General features: G+C 37.0%; 1 protein-coding gene across 1 annotated transcript in view; it reads left to right on the top strand.

Annotated features, from left to right (window-relative positions):
* LOC150084394 (cell adhesion molecule Dscam1-like) overlaps positions 1 to 21,922 on the top strand; it is a 687,198-nt gene that overhangs the window by 352,381 nt on the left and 312,895 nt on the right. The window contains 1 exon segment of the mRNA XM_090376030.1: positions 10,259 to 10,543. Within this exon segment, the coding sequence (XP_090232156.1) occupies positions 10,259 to 10,543 (285 nt within the window).

The raw sequence follows: 21,922 nt of genomic DNA, 5'->3' as shown, positions 1-21,922 counted from the left end.
TAATATTATGCAAAACTTCATGTTCGACTTTTAAACAGAAACAATTCACTGAAAGCTCAAAAATTGATAGAAACACACAAAGGATAATAAAAAAAAATCCTAAAAATGCATATTGTGCATCTGAAATGGGACTACGATAAGTGATTTTGCAATTTACCGTTCGATGGAGTCAAATAATATTTTATTATAACCATTGCGCTTTCTAAATTAAGCATCAATAAAATCAACAAGCTAGCAAAGAATCTACATAAATCAATATATTTTAAAACAGCCCATATTAGATTTAAATATAATACCACTACGGTACAGTCTATAAATTAGCCTTGTTGAATCACACAATGTGATTCAGCAAAGCAAAGACCACCCTACTTTCACACATGATTCTTTGTAAATAGTAAATTTAAACTAAACTATTATCCTTTGCATGAGAAATTCCCTTCATTCCTGGAATTTAGTCTTTGACGGAAATTATTAACCTGAACTTCCTCCACACTATTATTAACGCGGCATTTCCGATTTTACAAGTAGCGCTTTTAACACCTTGTAACAGTTAAACTTTGCATTCGTTTTTTAATAAAAATTTGTACTGTGAACTCTGTAGTGTTTTCTAAATTAGATTATGAAAAACTATTATGCTTTTGGGGAGCCCTATATTTTTTAAATTGCAATAAAATTCACTCACATACCTCAATATCTGCCCTTGACCTGCACAGTTTTCAATAGATCCTTCATACGCGGCACTACTGATCCTGTGGCTACTATACATGTTGAGTTTTATTCACAACATACTTAGATCGTATTGCCCCGTTGTACTCGTATATTATGTCTGTACAAGTTTTTATTCGCGGGCCTATTGTACTACTGCGTCTCTTAAAAGAAGCACTCCAAAACTTCCCGCAAATTTTCCTTTGATTAAACTGTTCGAATAACTCATGCAACCCTAACCCCTCAGCCTTATATTGGTAACCATTTCACGGCTCACTTAATTTTACGAATATCCATCCCTCTTAAGTAGGTTGACCATGCCATCGTGATTTTTAATATTTTGTCCCAATTTTTCCAAAGATTAAGTTTCTTTTTGAAAGCTTCTATTTTATCACTGAGTATTAATATCAGTTCCCTGTTCTTGAAGACTTAAATTTAAATCATTAAGTTTTTCAAATATATCAACAAGGTAACTAATATTTCCAAGCCATTTTTGATTTGTAAACAATTAAGCGAGGTTCTGATTTTTATCCGATAAAATCAATAAAAACTGCATGTTTGAAGTCAAAAAGACGTTGCAACACTTTACCACTGGACAACCACCTCATTTTCGTATATAAAAGAAGCGTTTCATAAGCGGATCCCATTTCATTACAAAGTTAGTGAAAACTCTACTATTTAAGCTTCCACTTTTAATAAAGTCGATTATACTTACTGCATCTTTCAAAACTTCGTCCAATTCAGTTTGCATTTCCTTTGCTACTAATGCTTCCCTATGTATAATACAATGCAATAGCGTAGCTACCCTTTTTCGGGCTCGAAGGCAAAGAACATGTTCGGGCTCCTACTTAATTAATGAAAATTGCAAAAACAGGAGACAGCCAAAGACGTAGGACCCCAAAAGGGCCGGGCCTGGAGGCAAATGCCTTGCCTGCCTACATGGTAGCTACGCCACTGATGCAATCTAAACTATATTTAGAGCAATTTCCTTTACTTCGCCCTTTAAAATATTATTTTCTCCCGTTAATGCAGCCGCACCATCATTACAAATCGCAACACAGTTTTTTTCACATTAGATCATTTGTTTGAAAGAAAATATTTATAACATCAAAAATCTTTTTGCCCGTCGTTCTTCCTTCGAAAGCTTTGCAAAATAGAAAATCCTCCAAAATATCTATGTCCTCATAGCAATATCTGGCATATACAATAAGTTGAGCAAGGTTGGAAATATCCGTGGATTCATCTAACTGTATTGCAAAAATTGGACTTTCTCTTCGATTTAATAAATTGATTTTATGTTGTCCGTGATAACTGTAATACGCACAAGACTGGTCTCTGGACAGAGGAATGGTTTTTAAATCGTTGCTGTATTTTTCTCCATGCATAATTGAAATCATTTTTGTTGCAGCAGGGAGAACAAGTTAATATGAAAGTACTGAATTACGAAGAAGAATAAAGCATGCGTGCAATAGACTTGCTATTTGCAGCACAATTACGTCGTTGTGTGGCGCCTCCGTAGCCATGTGGGAAGGAGCAGCAGTGATAGCACACGCTTCTTGATTAGACCGGGGTTCGAGCTTGTCACCACCAAATACGGAGGATGCGGAAAGGTCAGGGAATGACCACCGCATATCCCGGAGCAATATGGCGTTAGTTGCTAATGCTCCTAAAAGCCAAATAACAACAACTTCGTTATGTTTCAAATTATTTCAAGTACAGTTGGTCGTCGACTTGCGACCGACTTGTGTTCTGACTGATAGGTCGTAAGTCGATCTGGTCGTATGTCGGCCATATATTTATTAACAGTATTTTTTTAACCTTTCTAATCTTTTTATCATCTTTATAATTTATATTTATAATCTTTTAAATTTTTATCATCTTTTATTTTTCATTTTAAATACAGTAATGTTTTTATCTTTTACTTAGCGATACTGTGCATACCTTCGTTTCTACGCCTAGGCTATCTCTCTCTATGAGGTTAAATTCAAACGTTCTCTACATTTTAATTGGTTTATTATTCATACTGTTTATAAAAAAACAAAACTACAATCTATAATTATATTGTACATAATGTAATGTAAACACAAAAATACAATCTAAAATTAATGTAAAAATTAATACAAATGAAATTTACAAAATCAATTTTTAATCTTTGCTTGTGCTGGGTTGTGCATCATCAGGGTCATGTCCTTGGGTTGAGGTAGGAGATGTTTATTTTTAGAGACATGCAAAGCAAATCTTTTTTTTAAAACGCTTAAACCACCCAGTACCGGCCTGAAAATCTTCTGCGTAATCGTCTCCTGCACGTGAATTTAAACTCTGAAACAAACTTCTAGCCTTTGCTTGCACTGTGTGAAGGCTCATGGGTGTATTTTTTTGTATTAAATCTTCCATCCACATAAACAACAATTTCTCCATTTCATGGATGGGTTCCTGTCGTTGTTTGGTTAAAATTGTAGACTTAATAGGTGCAGAACTTTTCACAGCTTCCCGAATTCTTTCTTTGTCCTTAAGTATTGTCGATACCGTGGAATGTAATAACTTCAAGTCACGTGCTATTGTATTCACTTTCTTTCCACCTTCATACTGCTGGATAATTTTCATTTTGCACTCTGAATCTCCGACTGGGCTAGCCAGGTGGGTAAAGTGCCTGCCTGGAAACCCAAACGTCACGGGTTTGAATCCCGCCTCGGGCTTGGCTCAGAGTAAAATGCAAAAACTTTGGGAGGTGCATTATGGCAACAGAAGCCGATGCACTAACAAAAAAAAAAAAAAAACACTCTGAATCAATAGTTTTCCTTGACTTCTTAGCTGGTATATATGTAGATGAAGGCATTTTCCTTTTACTAAACATTTTATGCGTATTTCAGTAGAATTTTAATTAATACACCACACGCAACAGATGCTTGAAAGCGACTGGGTGTATGTGAGAGAGAGCGACTGAGTGTATGTGCCTGGTGCTGTCCTCAGGCGTCCTGTCATCGATGTGCCTCCTCACCTGGGTTATGGGTGTCCTCAGTAGTGACTTCCTGATTTATTATTAATTTATTCATTTATTTATTATTTTTTTTTGTGGTCGTAAGTGCGGCCGGTCATAAGTCGACGACCAAGTGTATCTCATATGGTCAATACCTAAGTAGAGTATGTATACATTCTGTGATAGATTTGGGTCAATTGATTCCGGTCCTCAGGCGCTGGAGTCTGCTAGTATTAACAATATGCATCTATATTGTCCATAACATGAGTCCATAACAATATGGGTCCATAGCCAGTGAGCAAATTAAGGTATATTCCCGACGCAGTAGGCAGTACGGTTCATTCATGTCTCAGACTTAGTTCGAGTTGTAAATTCTCTACACCTACAGTATTGAAAAAGTACTTTTAACAACAGGTTTTTAGCTTTTATGTACACCAAAAATAAATTTATTTAAAAATTGCCGTGATCCCTTTAATTTATCTCGTGACCCCTCTGTGGGTCGCACCCCGTAGTTTGAACACCACTGGTCCAGTTCACCAAGAGCTGAAGTATTTCAAAGTAGTACCTAGAAAAATGGGCTGAATCCTTCAGCCCATTTTTATGGAATGGCTATTTTTAAGAAGTACATCAGTTTGGCAGGAAGTACAAAATATGCATAAAAACATTGATACTGAATTTCAAATTGACGAAAACTTACTATTTTTTAAGGAAAGAAATTTTCATTTTAGAAAAGCTTCTTCAGATTTATTTTATTTATTTATTATTTTTATTTATTTATTTATTATTATTTTATTTATTTTATTTTTTTGAGAAATATCGTTGAAGTGGGCGAGGACTACTGATTACTCATATATCGCAATGAGGGCAATATTATCTGGTTCCATGTTGTGCATGGTGGGAGTACCTTAACTACTCTAACATTAAGTGCTATGACTCAGCACAAGAAGAATTAACAGGAATACTGTTCAGTTGTTTACAATGGGGACATTTCCATAAATCACTCAATTTTCGCAAGAGCTTCCTTAAATTTAAATATGATACTTCCTGTACATCGGATATTGATATGCCGATGCATACCAGTATCCGATGTGAAATGGAAATTAAATGCATTTCACATCTATCTGAAATGGAAATTAAATGCATATCACATCTATCTGAAATGGAAATTAAATGCATTTCACATCTATCTGAAATGGAAATTAAATGCATTTCACATCTATCCTCTTGCAACCAGAGATCTTCCATTTTTGTGGGGAGATTGTTTGAAGTTGAAATTCAGCTCGGGTGTCAACCAGAACACACTGGAACTTTGAAAATTGTCACCTTTCTTGATATTTTCGCCACTTTTCACTCATTGGAAGAGACGGATTAGAATACTAATGGAGATAAAGAAATTATTAAGGGTCTCTTCAATCGGGGTTGTAGTTAACCACTTTCAGGCTGACGGGATCAGGCAGTGGTATGACTACCATATCACCATGGCAGGAGTCTCCAGGAATCGGAGAAGGGAAACGATTAGTTTGGTATGGTGCTTAAAGGTCACATGGAAGGCTTTGAAATCTGGCGAACGGGTGTGCAGAAATTTACAGTTTCTTTATTGGGGCAGGATTCCTCCCCCCCCCCACGTGAATTATTCCGGGTTTTTCAGACGCCCGAATGTTAACCTGTGAATGCATTACAGAATGTACAGACAATACACACGGCACAATAATGGCCTTAGATGCTAATGCACTATACTGTGTGTTTCAATTAAAAGGGAATACTGTGTGTTTCAATTCAATTAAAAGGCAATGGTGGTCTGTGTCTTCTTTTTAGGTTTAGACTATCTGCCTCCTGGACTTTTTTTGTGCTGTAATTTTCACAGGAATTCTTGGTATAATTTTATAACAAGACAGGTAACTAGTAAGAGTATCTGAGAGCAGAACAATAAGCAGTTAAACTGTTTTAAGTTAAATCCTACACTGAGATAAATCATTGAAAAAGTTCAAAATTAAAATTATATGTACAATAAGTATTCAATAAATTTACTTACAGGTAGAAAAAAAGAAGTGAGAGAGAGAATAAGAAACCAAAACATATTTTAAAAAAATGGCCTATGCCTAAGTATTGCCATTTTTTAACTGCTTTATTCCAGAAAGGAAGGTTGTTTCCCGGCTTCGATTTAGCCTAAAAACATCATCAGTGTAATTCTGAAACGAACCATGCAAGAGAGCTACTTCTTGTCCTTTCCCACCAGCATTAAATGATACACCACACCAAGACTTCCTGAACTCTAGGTTCAGCCCAGGGGCACGTCATCCTCGTGTGCCAGGAGGCCAAAGGTTCCATGAATTTTAGAATATTATTTTCTGATGTTTTTAATTAATGGGGCGCCATATAAATTTTTGCACACTCCCACAAGCTTTACTGGGACCGTGCCATAATAATGGATAAAACAATCCCATACAACAGACCAGACATAACCCTTGTGGACAAGAAGGAAAAGGCTACCTATCTGATTGGCATAGCGGTACCCAACACTGGCAACCTGCAAAAAAACCCATGGGGAAAAAATCAGGAAGTACACGAACCTAAGACAGGAAATCAAAGAGATGTGGCATATACAACAAGTAATGACCATCCCGATCATCATGTCAACCACAGATATGGTGCCAAATACCCTACATAACAGCCTAGCAGCAATAGGTCTCCCAGCGAACACCTACAAGAAATTCCAAAAAGTCGCAATCCTGAACACCTGTAGGATAGTCAGAGAGTTCCTGGACCAACAGTAACACCAGACATAACAACAACCACCCTGTGTACTTGGTAGCAATATCCATCATGAGGTGGAACTCCCAGTCAAGGAGAAATAATATAAGAGCAATAATAATACTAATAATAATAAAGTAACAACATAGCATGTAACTAAGGAGGAATTTCAGAAAATACAGTTCGTTGTACTTGGCCACGGATGGGGTATCGCAGTCAACTGCCAAAACGCGTTTCACTACTGTCAGCAAAAAACTAAACAAAGAAAAGTAAAGAAGATATTCATTTATAGTAAGCTAAGGAGTACCAACACTGAACGAAAGATAGGAACACATTTCCTCCCTGACAAACCATCATTCCCACTGTTTCACACTTAATAAAACTTGCTTAATTAGAAAATATCGGAATTTTACATGTCCAGTATTTTCTAATTAATCAAGTTTTATTATTATATGATACTTTTGTTAGTTTAATTTCAGTTACATTCAGTTTTTATTATAGATGTTTTTTCGATTTTGTAACCATTGTTGTTGTTGTTCAGGTAGAACTTGATTATTATTGTAATGTGGTCATAGTAATAAAGTTTTAGTTAAATCATGATTCAATAAAATTTCAATTTATATGGAACTTATCTTGGAAGCTACTAGGCTTTACATACCAACTAAGAAATATTGTTCAAGGTTTAGGCCAAAATGGATGCCAGATGAACTAATGAGGCATATGGCAGAGAAGAAAAATGCATGGGATACTTACAAATTAACACATGACACAGAAGCCTATGATAGATACAAGTTGATATGCAACCAAGTTACAAAGGAGGTTAGGCAGGCGAAGGCAGATTACGAGAAATCCTTGGCAAGGGATGCAAAGAAAAACAGCAAAGAGTTCTTTACTTATGTAAACTCTAGAAGGAAGGGGATGAATCAGATTGGTCCACTTGATATTGATGGGTCAACTGTTGATGATCCTGCTCAGGTAGCTAACAAACTAAATGAATATTTTGCATCGACATTCACACATGAGGAGTTATTCAGCAAGGGGAATGCCAGAGGTGTATTCAACTCTAGCAGTAAGCTACAGAATCTTGAAATAACTGGGAGTAAAGTGGAGGAGAAACTGTTGAAGATAAACACAAGAAAGGCACCCGGGGTGGATGGGATCTATCCAGTTATATTAAAGGAGGCAGCAAAGGAAGTAAGCAAACCCTTAGCCATAATTATGAGAGCTTCCTTGGACTCAGGGGAGGTACCCATAGACTGGAAATGTGCAAATGTGACCCCAATTCACAAAGGAGGATCAAAGGCTGACACAAGTAATTATAGACCTGTGAGCTTAACTTCTGTTCCAGGAAAATTAATGGAGGCACTGGTTAAAGAAGCACTGCAGGATCATTTAGACAAGACTTCAGTTATAGCTCAGACACAGCATGGTTTTGTTAAGGGGAAGTCTTGCCTGACCAACTTGATTGGATACTATGATGCAGTCACAAAAGAACTGGATACAGGGAATAACTTTGATATTATATACTTGGATCTTAGAAAGGCTTTTGATACTGTTGCACATGGAAGACTGCTGCACAAATTGGAGCAGTGTGACATTGGAGGCAAATTGCTGCTATGGATAAAGGGGTGGTTGAGGGGGAGAAGACAGAGAGTGGTAATCAATGGACACTGCTCATCGTGGACTAATGTTATTAGTGGAGTCCCTCAGGGCTCAGTGTTGGGTCCATTATTGTTTTCTGTATTTATAAATGATATTGATGATGGTATATCAAGCTTAATGTCCAAGTTTGCAGATGATACAAAGGTTGGCAGGGTTGTCAAGGACACTACTGACACTATGCTGCTGCAACAGGATCTGGAAAGGTTGAGCAGATGGGCTGAGAGGTGGCAAATGAAGTTTAACATTGACAAATGTAAAGTACTACACATGGGAAACAGCAACCCCAGAGCAACGTATCAACTCTGTGGTACTACACTGACAGTGGTAGAGAATGAAAGGGACTTGGGGGTGATTGTGCAGGCAGATATGAAGTTCTCTGAGCAGTGCAGACGGGCGGCAAGAGTAGCTCATGGAGTATTGTCAATGATATACAGGAATTTTTCCAGCAGGGATAAGGAGGTGATTATTCCATTGTATAAGGCAATGGTCAGGCCACACCTAGAGTACTGTATACAGGTCGGGAGGCCTCATTTCAAGAAGCATGTAGAGCTGCTGGAACGAGTACAGAGAAGGGCAACAAGATTAGTGAATGGAACAAAGGGGTGCTCTTACGAAGAAAGGCTTAAGTTTTGCAAATTACAGTGTCTGGAGACTAGGCACCAGCGAGGTGATCTGATAGAGGTGTATAAAGCCTTGAATGGTTTAAGCATGCTCAATGCTGATGGGATTCTTCCTCTAGCTCAGAAAAATCACCTGAGAGGGCATAAATTCAAATTGAGGAAAGACAGATGTAGGATAGACGTGCGGAAATTTGCCTTTAGCCAGTGGGTGGTTGGTTGGTGGAACAGACTGCCATCCCTTGTGGTGGAGGTTGATAGCCTAAATAAGTTTAAGGCTCAGCTGGACAGGTATTTTGAACGAACAGAGGGGTGAAGTGGAAGTGGGTTTTTTTTTTTTTTTTTTTTTTTTTGGCTGATGCTGCATAAGCTTGCTTTCTTGCATCAAATGCCTTTACTAATGCTAATGCTAATGTGGTCATAGTAATAAAGTTTTAGTTAAATCATGATTCAATAAAATTTCAATTTATATGGACAAATGAACGTGGAAGTTTCTGTAATGAATATGTGCTAAATAACTTTGTGTGTGTGTGTGTGTGTGTGTGTGTGTGTGTGTGTGTGTGTGTGTGTGTGTGTGTGTGTGTGTGTGTGTGTGTGTGTGTGTGTTTTTATACCTCTCAATTGTTTCACATAAAGATGTTTTCTCAAAAAGAGTTTTAAAAGGCCTGATAAAAAATTAGAAGAAAATACATACGAAGGAATATATCCTCACCCATATGCCCTTATTTAAAAATTGGAAAAATTAATGAATTGTAAATGTTAAAGTAAATTGTAAATTGCTTGTTTTCCACAACGACAGATGGAAGCTTGTTCCAGCAATCAACCACCCGCTGACTTGCACCAGCCAAAAAAAAAAAAAAAAAAAAAAAATTTTGAGTTACCCTGACAGAGAGAGAGAGAAGAGTAAAGGGAATCACCAAGAAAGAGAAAAATGATGATATCGGGCTCAGGAACCTGGGTGTGCCAAGCCCATACTCACCAGATGTGAGCCCCTGGGGTTATATAGACTATAACTTATAATCATTTCCAAACCTGTCTCCATATGAACTATTTCATCCTTGTGTGCTGTAGAACGTGCTCCCAGTATTGATAAAACCTTTAAAAAAAAAAAAACCCAGTGGATATATACAGGGTTCATCAAAAGTCCCATTACCCCATAGACTGTTGGTAATGGGAATATAAATAATATAAGTAAAGACGACTGTCGAAACACTGGTAAGATAGTATTATATTACAATTGATAGCACATTTTGATCGCACAATTTTGGCTCAGGTTTATCTTCTTATGTCATTTTCCCTTCCCGCTTTCACAAACCCATGTGACCATCACTATTTTTTATTCAGTGCTATTTAGAATATTTGATAACTACCAAGAAATGGTAACAGTGTAGTAATTATTTTTTTTCATTCCTATGAAAAGAAAATAAGCACTCATTTTTCTTCTTTTAAAGTCTTAAATATGTCTTAAATATGTAGACATATTTAAGAAATGTCTTAAATATGTAGCCTCATAGTTTTTAATTATGTTTTTTTTTTTCTTCAACAGTTGCTCCAGTTGTAAACCCATTCCACTTCCCATCAAACCTGAAGGAAGGAATGCGCAGCATCACTACATGTTCAGTACTTGAAGGAGATCCTCCCATAACCATAAGATGGTATAAAAATGGGCAACCTTTACTTGACAGCATGGATATTACAATAGATTCAAATAATGAATTTTCTTCTACTCTCTTCATGAAGCGGGTTACTTATGGTAATAATGGAAACTATACTTGCGTGGCAACAAATACAGCTGCTTCCTCCAATCATTCAGCGGTAATGGTTGTTAATGGTAAGATGGTTAACTCATTTGTTGACGCTTTCCATATGAAGTTGAAGTGTTTATATCAGTGGTCTCCAACCACTAAATTGCGATTTTCGAGCAAGCATTTTATTATACAGCTCAAAAGTTTCTAGCATAGTTAGCATGTTATTATATTTTTATGTTCTTTTGACATTTAGCACAACTTGTTTAAAAGAATTTTTAAAAAAAAGTAACCTAGATAAAAAGTGGTTGCATGAGTAAAAAGTTTATACATACAGGGCAATTCTTAATTAAATATACTTCCTTGAACTATATTCCCTTGGTTCCTTTTTCTAAAAAAATAATTTTCATTTCAATCTGTTCATACAAAGTATGAACAGATTGAAATGAAATGAACAGAATATTAGAATATATTAGATTATAAAATATTAGAATATGAAGGGATAGAGAACTACATATATATGAGGTCCAACACATTGATACCTGATAATTCACCCTTTTAGACCCTGGACACTATTAGAAGTGGAGTAGCATAGCTACTCCTAGTTACAGTTATAATTTTTAGGTGAAATATAAACCATGATTAAATCTTTGTCTATCAGAAGAAAGGTAGGACAGAAAATACGATGCCACCACACTAATTCAGTTAAGCACATCAAAATGTTATTTAAAACTGAATACAGAGGCCAAAAAGTTTGTTCCATCTTAGGGAAAAGTAATGCTTTTAATGGGCTGATGTTAATATTTACTTATATATTTGTGACTGAGATTTTTGTCCTTTGCATTAACCTTCAAAACTGTGACAATAAACTATGACATACGTGTTTCTTAATGAGATACAAAAGCATTTTAAGTGACACATGACAAAATGTCAGCAACCATCATTGGTTGTCAAACTAAAATTTAATTTTTATTTATTTTAAAATCTATTTGTATTATATTTTGTTACTTGAATATAAGGAGCCAAAGCTCGCCGATGATTTAAAGGTAGGATGACTAGTTAACCACCAGAATCAGGCCACTCTGCTTCAGAATTACTTAGATTGGTGTTAGATATGGTCTGAAAAATGGGAGTTGAAATTTAGTGCTTCTAAATATAAGGTTTTGCTCTTGAAAAACAAAAATCCAGAAGTTGCTGATAAGCTAGAAGGATAGGAGCTAAAAGCGGTTCTGGACAAAAAACACACTTTTGGATTATGATATAATCAGATATGAAATTTATCATGCAGTGTAAATGAACAGGTTTCCAAGAAGGCAACTGCTGCCCTGTAAATAATTTATAGAGCATTTTCAAGTAGGGAGATGGATATCATTGTCCCTCTGTATAAGATAATGGTGAGACCACACTTAGAATATTATATTCAGCTCTGAAGGCCACACCTGAAGAAAGATATAGAGCTTCTGGAGAGGGTTCAAAGAAGGGCAGCAAGATATCTTAAGGGAGGTACATAAGGCCCTAGGTGCCTCCGTAGCCAGGTGGGCAGGAGCAGCAGTGCGTAGCACACGCTTCTTGATTAGACCGGGGTTCGAGCCCGTGCCCACCAAATACGGAGGATGCGGAAAGGTCAGGGAATGACCACCGCATATCCCCGGAGCAATATGGCCTTAGTTGCTAATGCTCCTAAAAACCAAATAACAACAAAACATAAGGCCCTGAAGGGGATCAGCATAACAAAACTAAGAGGCACAGATATAAAATGTTATTATTATTATTAGCCATATGATGCAAGGAAGCTTGAGGCTTATGCTGCACCAGAGAGAGAGAGAGAGAGAGAGAGAGAGAGAGAGAGAGAGAGAGAGAGAGAGAGAGAGAGAGAGAGAGTGTGTGTGTGTGTCACCTAAGTAGAAAGCAATCACCAAGAAAGAGAAGAATGGTGATATCCACCTCAGGACTCTGGGTGTGCCAAGCCCATACTCTCCAGTTGTGGGTCACTGGGAGTTACAGAAGGTCAGATCTCATGAAGTTTACTTTCAAGTACCATTATAGTTTTTAGTTATAGATCACATGACATGTTTTTTTATTTTTTTTTAAGTTTTTCTTCACTGCACTAAAGGAATATAGTTAACTAAGCATCACTCTGTTGATCAACTCATATAGTATATGTAAATCTATTTTTGTCTTAATTCAAAAAATAACTGTTAGTCCCAAAAGAGTTGGAGATCATTGATCTGTGTTGGTAGTGTCTCATTGTATATCTTTTTATCTATTATGAAGAAATGATACCCCCAATAATGGTACAATATGGAAAGCGTCATATACATTGTATAATCTTACTAAATTACATTATTTTACTATGAGATGATATCTAAACCTAAATCACATTTTTAACTGACAAAAATTTCATAAAAGATAAGTATAAATCCCATGAATTTTAATATTTTAATTTAATTTTAATATATTTATTTTAATGATAATAAACTATCATTAATATAAAGTTCATGGGACTTATATCTATCTGTCAATTAATCGATTAATTGAAATTTCACTTTTTAGATTTTTATTTTTTATTTTTAACACCATGACCATGAGCTCTCAAATGGAGATGCTATCACCATAATTTGCCTCAGTGTTGCTCTACAATAAACAGTAATATTCTTTTGGAAAGTCATTCCAGCATTTATTTTAATCCACTACACCAACCTGACAACTATTTAGATAGTTATTGTCATCTTAGAAGGTGATCAGAATTCTGTTGGTGTAACACTTCACAATCCTGAAATGATGTAAATCACAAGACATTTACAGTATTTCATTATTTGACTTCTATACAGCAGCTAACTCTATAAAAGTTTGTTCTCACAATATATGTACAGAGTTAGCAACTGCTTAGAAGTCGAGTAATACCAAAAGTGAAAGAAGAAACCTACCATATTTCCCCATGTATAAGACGCACCTTAATTTTGGGGCCCGAAATTTGAAAAAAAATGTATTACATAAAGTTATTGAACTCAAGTTTTATTCATCATAAAATTCATATAACTCCTGATCACTGTCAAAACTCCCATCTTGCTTGTCCTCCTCTGTGTCCTCATTAGCTTGTCCTCATCTGTGTCTGATGACGAATCACTATCTTTATTTATTGCATTGTCCTCAGTTCCATCTATGGCATTTGAAATGCCACACTTCTTAAATGACTTGACAATGATCTCAATCTTGATATTATCCCAGGATCTTTTCACCCTGGTGCAAACTTCTCCTATAGTTGGTTTCTTCACTCTTCCTGCTGGTGTCAAATTGTCCCCAGAAGACTTCATCCATTGGTTCCATTCGTCTCTCATGGCAGCTTTGAAGGGTTTGTTAATGCTGACATCAAGTGGTTGGAGGTGGGATGTCAAGCCTCCAGATATGACGGCAAGTTTTGTTTTTTGCTCTGCAGCAATCTTCTTTGTGTTTTTTGTTATGTGTGCCCTGAACTGATCAAGCACCAATAAGGCAGGTTTGCGTAAGAGCCCACCTGGTCACCTGCTCCAAACTTACTCAAACCAGATCTTCATCCCATCCTGATCCATCCAACCCTTGTCATGAAAGTGGACAATCACTTCTCGAGGAATGTCTTCTTTTGGCATTGTTTTGCGTTTGAAAATCAGCATAGGAGGCAGCTTGGTTCCGTCGGCACAACAAGCTAGAACAACTGTATAATGGCTCTTTTCATGTCCACTTGTCTTCACAGTTACAGTTTTCACCCCCTTCTTATCAACAGTTCTGTTATTTGGGACATCAAATTGAAGGGGGACTTCGTCCATATTTGCAATCTGTCCCAACTCAAACTGATGTGTCTTCCAACATTGAATGACAAAACGATGAAATTCAAGGACCTTCTGCTCATAGCTTTCAGGCATCTTTTGGGCAAGTCTGGTCCATTCTGTTTCATGAACCTGAAGCACCAATTGTGGCCTCCTTTGAAATCAGTAACTTCTTTTTCATCATCAATTCTTCTTGCCTCATGCTGAACCATCTTTGTGGACACATGAATTCCAATTGCCCTTTGCTCTTCAATCCATATCTTCAATTCCCTCTCTAAATCAGGCCATTTTTTTGACTTTCCTCTCATGGCCTTCTTCTGCCGTGGCATTTTCAGTAGGGTTTCTTCGTAGCCAGTCTCAGATTGTTTTCTCATTTGGAGGAGACCAAACTTACGTTCAGCAGCACGATTTCCATTCACTTTTGCAAACTGGATCACTTTTAACTTGAATTCAGCACTGTACGAAAATCTTTTCTGAGCCGTTTCTGGGCAGAACGTGGCAGAACATAACTTAATATACCGGTAACAAGTGCGAAACAATGAGTACAAAGACAACAAGCGCAAAAAAGCAGGAAATACAAGTAAAAAAATCTACAACCACTGTATAAGACGCACCCAGTTTTTAGACCCCAAATTTTTCGAAAAAGGGTGCGTCTTATACATGGGGAAATATGGTAATTTATTGATGCAGAGAAAGCAGTGTTTGTGATATGTTTATGCAAAGAAATGTTACATGTTAGATTCATTACAGTCCCATTTGGAATTATTATGATGATTTCCAATGATCACAAAGTTGTGATCATGAGGAACCCAGTGAGCAGTTAACATTTACTCACCAACAGTCTGTCAAATTGCTAAATGTTGAAAGGTTATTAGTGAAGAAAAGAACAAGAGTGTTAGGTATGTGGTTAGAATTGTCATGTATTTCCAGCAGGTAAATAAGCAAGTTGTATAAAGTTGTTAATAATAGCAAAAGCCACCTTGTAGCTTTTGCTATTATTAACGAAAAAATTTCACATTGCAAGACAACTGCCTCCATAATGTTTACTAACCTTGTGCACATGCTTCACTGTCTAATACATGACCACGCCTGGCATCATTTGATGTTCCATTGTACCGTTTTTATGTATATTAATGTTAACTGACGAAGGGACCCATCGCTCCAATATAGTTTGTATATTTGTAAATAGTTAATATTTTGTAAATATTTTAGTTAAATGTTTTAGTTCTGCTCTTTTGGATGCAACAATATCACTCATGCATTATGAAACTTGAAGTAAAAGGCCTTTTCCTAAGTGACTTATGTAAACGTAGGTAAATAATTACATAGCGATATTTATTCAACCTTGAGAATGGTGCATAGTGGGGTAGCCAATGGGAGAAGAGAGATGCTGGTCACATGGTACAGTGGGAGGGGCAATTACATCACTACAAATACATAGGTAAATAATTACATAGGTCATTTCCTGATTAGATATCGATCAGTGCTTTTCAACAGGTGTCTTTTACATGGAAAAGATTTGACTTACTCTGTTATACCTCTACATGCATGGGGGTTAGCGAGCAGTGGCAGAGCCGCCTAGTTATTATTATTATTATTAGTAGTAGTAGTAGTAGGGTCATATGATGCAAGAAAGCATGCTTATAAAGCAGCAGCCAAAAAAAAAAAAAAAAAAAACCATATCACCTGTTTATCCTGTCCAATATTTCATCTAGTTCTACCATGAATTTATTCAACCTGCCAACTTCTACAACAACAGATGGAAAATTGTTCGAACAATTTCATCCCGCTGGCTGAAGGCAAACATCCATACATTATCCTGAAACCATGCTTTCTGAATTTGAATTTATGCCCCATTCATATGTGTAGCTGAGCAAGAGGAAGAATGCCATTAGGAATGAGCTTGTTCAATACATTCAAAGCCTTAAACACCTCAATCAGAGCACTTCACAGGTGTCTTGTCTCCAGATACTGCAATTTACAGAGCTGAAGCCTGTCTTCATAAGACCAGCCTTTTGTTCCATTCACCAATCTCATTGCAGTTCTCTGCACCCATTCCAGCAGATCATTCTTCCTAAAATGAGGCTTCCAGACCTGTATGCAGTACTCAAGATGCAGCCTGATCATTGGCTTATACAATGGAATAATCACTTACTTTTCCCTACTAGTAAAGTTCCTGTTATCATAGACAAAACCCTATAAGCTGTCCTGGCAGTATGATTGCATTGCTCAGAGAGCAATTATCCCCAGGTCTTTTTCATTTTCCACCACACTGAGTGTAGTACCACACAGTTGATACATTAATCTGCAGTTACTGCCATCCATATGCATTACCTAGCATTTGGCAATGTTAAACTTCAACTGCCATTGTTAAGACCATCTACCTAATTGTTTTAGATCTTGTTGCCGTAGCATATCCGTAGCATAACCTTATTACAATGGAAACAATGGTATAATCTGCAAACATAGACATTGAGCCTAATATACCTTTATGATTAATAAATATAGAAAATAATAATGGGCCCATCACAGAAACCTGGAGAACTCCACTAATAACATTAGTCCTTGAAGAGCATTATCCATTAATAACCACTCTCTTCCTTCTTCCTCTCAACAATCCATTTATCTAGAGCAGTAACTTGCCCTTAATGCCACACTACTCCAGTTTGTACAGCAGTCTTTTACATGTGACAGTATCAAAAGTTTTCCAGAAATCCAAGTATATGATATTGAAATTATTTTTTGCATCCTGTTTCTTTGGTACTTACTGCACCATCGTGTCCAGTCAGATTGGTCACACAAGACCACTCCTTAACAAATCCATGCTGTAACTGCAGTATAATTGCATTCCTGTCTAAATAATTCTGAATTATTTCTTTAACCAGACTCCATTATTTTCCCTGTAACAGAAGTTATGCTAACAGGTCTATAATTACTCATGTCACCTTTTGCTCTTGCTTTGTGAATTGGAAATACATTTGCACATCTCCAATCCATAGGGATGTCTCACGAATCCAAAGATGTTCCCATAATTATGGCTAGGGTTTGCTTACCTCCTTTGCTGCTGGCAAGACTCTTCACAAAATACATTAGAAAAGGTGTGGTACCTAAGGAGTGGAATAATGCAATCATAGTTTGCTTCATAAGAAAGGAGATAAATCAGAAATTGGAAATTATAGACCAATTAGCTTGTTATCCCATATCTACAAGTTGTTCACAAGGGTCATTACTAACAGATTAGAAAGAATACTTGATGAGAATCAACTAAAAGAGCAAGCCAGCTTTAGGACAGGATTCTCAACTATGGATCACCTTTACGTAATGTCACAGCTAATGGAGAAGGCAAATGAATATAAAATACCATTATGCCTGGCATTTGTGGATTATGAAAAGGCATTTGACTCCATACAGCATAAGGCAATGTTTCGGGCACTGGAAAGACAAGGCATAGATACCCCATATATTATGATTTTGAAGAAAATATATGAGAATGCTACCTCCTTTATTAGACTAGACAAAGACAGTAGGAAATTTAAAATCAAGAAAGGAGTTTGACAAGGAGACACAATATCTCCGAAGCTGTTTACTGCTGCCCTTGAGGAAGCTTTCAGAAGATTAGACTGGTCGCAGAAAGGAGTCGGTGTGAACGGAGAGTACCTAAACCATTTACGATTTGCAGATGACATTGTGGTCATAAGCCATGATCCCAAAGAATTAGAGAAAAATCTTAATCAGTTATGCAGAGTTAGTAAGGATTTTGGACTAAAGATGAATATGGCTAAAACAAAAGTAATGATGAACAAGTATGCCACAGAAAGGGATATAATGATTGAAGGAGCAGTAATTGAAAAGGTGGAGTCATATACTTATCTGAGACAAGTCATTAGCTGTAATAATGATAAATGGATGGAAGTCAAGAGAAGAATAAATTTTGGATGGATAGCATTCAGGAAATATAATCACATACTGAGGAGCAATATCCCAATTTGTCTGAAATGTAAAATAATGAACTAATGTATACTCCCCACCATGACTTATGGAAGTGAAACTTGGGCACTCACCAAAAGAATGGAAGAGAAGCTGAGAACTACACAGCGAAGAATGGAACAAATTATATTGGGAATCAGACTGTTAGATAAGAAGAGAAACACATGGATTAGGCAGCAAACTAAAGTAAAGGACATTCTTATCAAAACTAAAAAACTAAAATAGTCTTGGGCAGGACACATAGCTCGAAGACATGATGACAGATGGACTAAGAAAATAACAGAATGGTACCCAAGAGGAGCTAAGAGAAAACTTGGAAGACAACAACGGAGATGGACAGATGAAATTCATGAGTTTGTGGGTAGTAAATGGATGGGCATTGCACAAAACAGAAGGAACTGGAAAGTTGCTGGAGAGGCCTTCATCCTGCAGTGGATTGAAAATGGCTGATAATGATTCTAGTATGGAGACCTCATCTGAAAAAAAAAGACATTGAGCTTCTTGAAAGAGCCCAAACACAGGCAGCTGCATGATGAGATCAGCAAGAGGCAACCGTATGAGGAAAGATACCAATTATGTGTGCTACAGAGCTTGGCAACCAGGCACCTTAGAGGTGACCTGATTGAGGTTTATGAGGCTCTGAGAGAGGTTAGCAAAATGAATAAATGTGGAATTTTTACTGTTATAAAGAATTCCAGAACTAGGGGCCATAAATTTATATTACATGTGAAGAGGTTTAGACTAGATTGTTGGAAGTTTTTTTTAGCCAGCAAGTCATTGATGGATGGAACAATTTTCCTTCATGGGTAGTTGAGCCTAATAGTTTGATTTAATTCAAAGGTAAACTGGATAGTTACTTATGTGAGAAGGGTTGATTGATTGATTTGGTAGTTGTTGGCGCATCGGCTTCTGTGGCCATATTGCACCTCCCAAGGTTTTTGCAGTACTTTGATCCAAGCCCGAGGCGGGAATCGAACCCGCGACCTTTGGGTTGCCGGGCAGGTACTTTACCCACTCGGCTAGCCCGGTCGGCTGTGAGAAGGGAAACACACAATTTGTATATTCCTATCTAATTTTTTTTTTTTTTTGGCCAGGTTTTGCTGCACTGCCTGATGCATGACATCAGGCAGTGCAGCGAAACACTGTGTTTTCACATTATTATGGTGAAATGTGTTTCCCCTTCGCTGAAATCTGCTCTTCGTTTCTATATCTAAACTTCATTTCACTTGCGTGTGTCGTGTTAGTTCCAATTTGTGGGTGCCATGTGCTTTGTTATTGATTGACACTTATCTTTTTTACAATGTTTTAAATTTTACTACCAAAAAAAAATGTCAGTGAACAGAAAGAGAGTGAATTTGAGTGTAAAAGATAAGTTACGAATTATAGAAATGTACGATAAATTAAACTTAGGCAATATGTCTCAAAGGGAAGTGGCAGTAAAATTACGTGTGCTTAGTCATCTTTATCAAAATTTTTAAAATCACATCACACTTTAAACTCTAATGTGATTAGTGAAACCAGAAAAAGGAAGCGTGAAGGGAAATGCCAAACAGTAGATGAAGTTCTGTTTGTTTGATTCAAACAGACCAGCTCATATGTACCAATCAGTCATAGCATTCTTCTTCAAAAAGCTAATGATCTGCTGAAAAACTACTCGAAGAGTTTAAGGCGACAGATGGACGGCTGACAAGATGGAAGGAGAGGCATGATATTGTTTACAAAAAACTTCATGGAGAAAAACAGGATTCCGATAGTTCTGCAGCTGACACCTGGTTGAAAACCTCTTGGCAAACTAAGTTTAATTTATCGTACATTTCTATAATTCGTAACTTATCTTTTACACTCAAATTCACTCTCTTTCTGTTCACTGACATTTTTTTTTGGTAGTAAAATTTAAAACATTGTAAAAAAGATAAGTGTCAATCAATAACAAAGCACATGGCACCCACAAATTGGAACTAACACGACACACGCAAGTGAAATGAAGTTTAGATATAGAAACGAAGAGCAGATTTCAGCGAAGGGGAAACACATTTCACCATAATAATGTGAAAACACAGTGTTTCGCTGCACTGCCTGATGTCATGCATCAGGCAGTGCAGCAAAACCTGGCCAAAAAAAAAAAAAAATTAGATAGGAATATACAAATTGTGTGTTTCCCTTCTCACAGCCGACCGGGCTAGCCGAGTGGGTAAAGTACCTTCCCGGCAACCCAAAGGTCACGGGTTCGATTCCCGCCTCGGGCTTGGATCAAAGTACTGCAAAAACCTTGGGAGGTGCAATATGGCCACAGAAGCCGATGCGCCAACAACTACCAAATCAATCAATCAACCCTTCTCACATAAGTAACTATCCAGTTTACCTTTGAATTAAATCAAACTATTAGGCTCAACTACCCATGAAGGAAAATTGTTCCATCCATCAATGACTTGCTGGCTAAAAAAAACTTCCAACAATCTAGTCTAAACCTCTTCACATGTAATATAAATTTATGGCCCCTAGTTCTGGAATTCTTTATAACAGTAAAAATTCCACATTTATTCATTTTGCTAACCTCTCTCAGAGCCTCATAAACCTCAATCAGGTCACCTCTAAGGTGCCTGGTTGCCAAGCTCTGTAGCACACATAATTGGTATCTTTCCTCATACGGTTGCCTCTTGCTGATCTCATCATGCAGCTGCCTGTGTTTGGGCTCTTTCAAGAAGCTCAATGTCTTTTTTTTCAGATGAGGTCTCCATACTAGAATCATCATCAGCCATTTTCAATCCACTGCAGGATGAAGGCCTCTCCAGCAACTTTCCAGTTCCTTCTGTTTTGTGCAATGCCCATCCATTTACTACCCACAAACTCATGAATTTCATCTGTCCATCTCCGTTGTTGTCTTCCAAGTTTTCTCTTAGCTCCTCTTGGGTACCATTCTGTTATTTTCTTAGTCCATCTGTCATCATGTCTTCGAGCTATGTGTCCTGCCCAAGACTATTTTAGTTTTTTAGTTTTGATAAGAATGTCCTTTACTTTAGTTTGCTGCCTAATCCATGTGTTTCTCTTCTTATCTAACAGTCTGATTCCCAATATAATTTGTTCCATTCTTCGCTGTGTAGTTCTCAGCTTCTCTTCCATTCTTTTGGTGAGTGCCCAAGTTTCACTTCCATAAGTCATGGTGGGGAGTATACATTAGTTCATTATTTTACATTTCAGACAAATTGGGATATTGCTCCTCAGTATGTGATTATATTTCCTGAATGCTATCCATCCAAAATTTATTCTTCTCTTGACTTCCATCCATTTATCATTATTACAGCTAATGACTTGTCTCAGATAAGTATATGACTCCACCTTTTCAATTACTGCTCCTTCAATCATTATATCCCTTTCTGTGGCATACTTGTTCATCATTACTTTTGTTTTAGCCATATTCATCTTTAGTCCAAAATCCTTACTAACTCTGCATAACTGATTAAGATTTTTCTCTAATTCTTTGGGATCATGGCTTATGACCACAATGTCATCTGCAAATCGTAAATGGTTTAGGTACTCTCCGTTCACACCGACTCCTTTCTGCGACCAGTCTAATCTTCTGAAAGCTTCCTCAAGGGCAGCAGTAAACAGCTTCGGAGATATTGTGTCTCCTTGTCAAACTCCTTTCTTGATTTTAAATTTCCTACTGTCTTTGTC

The sequence above is a fragment of the Mastigoproctus giganteus genome, chromosome 6, assembly GCF_048544385.1.
Source record: "Mastigoproctus giganteus isolate SK-2022 chromosome 6, ASM4854438v1, whole genome shotgun sequence".
Taxonomy (NCBI): domain Eukaryota; kingdom Metazoa; phylum Arthropoda; class Arachnida; order Uropygi; family Thelyphonidae; genus Mastigoproctus; species Mastigoproctus giganteus.
Note: the sequence above shows the minus strand (reverse complement) of the source record. Positions and strands in the feature narration are given on the sequence as shown.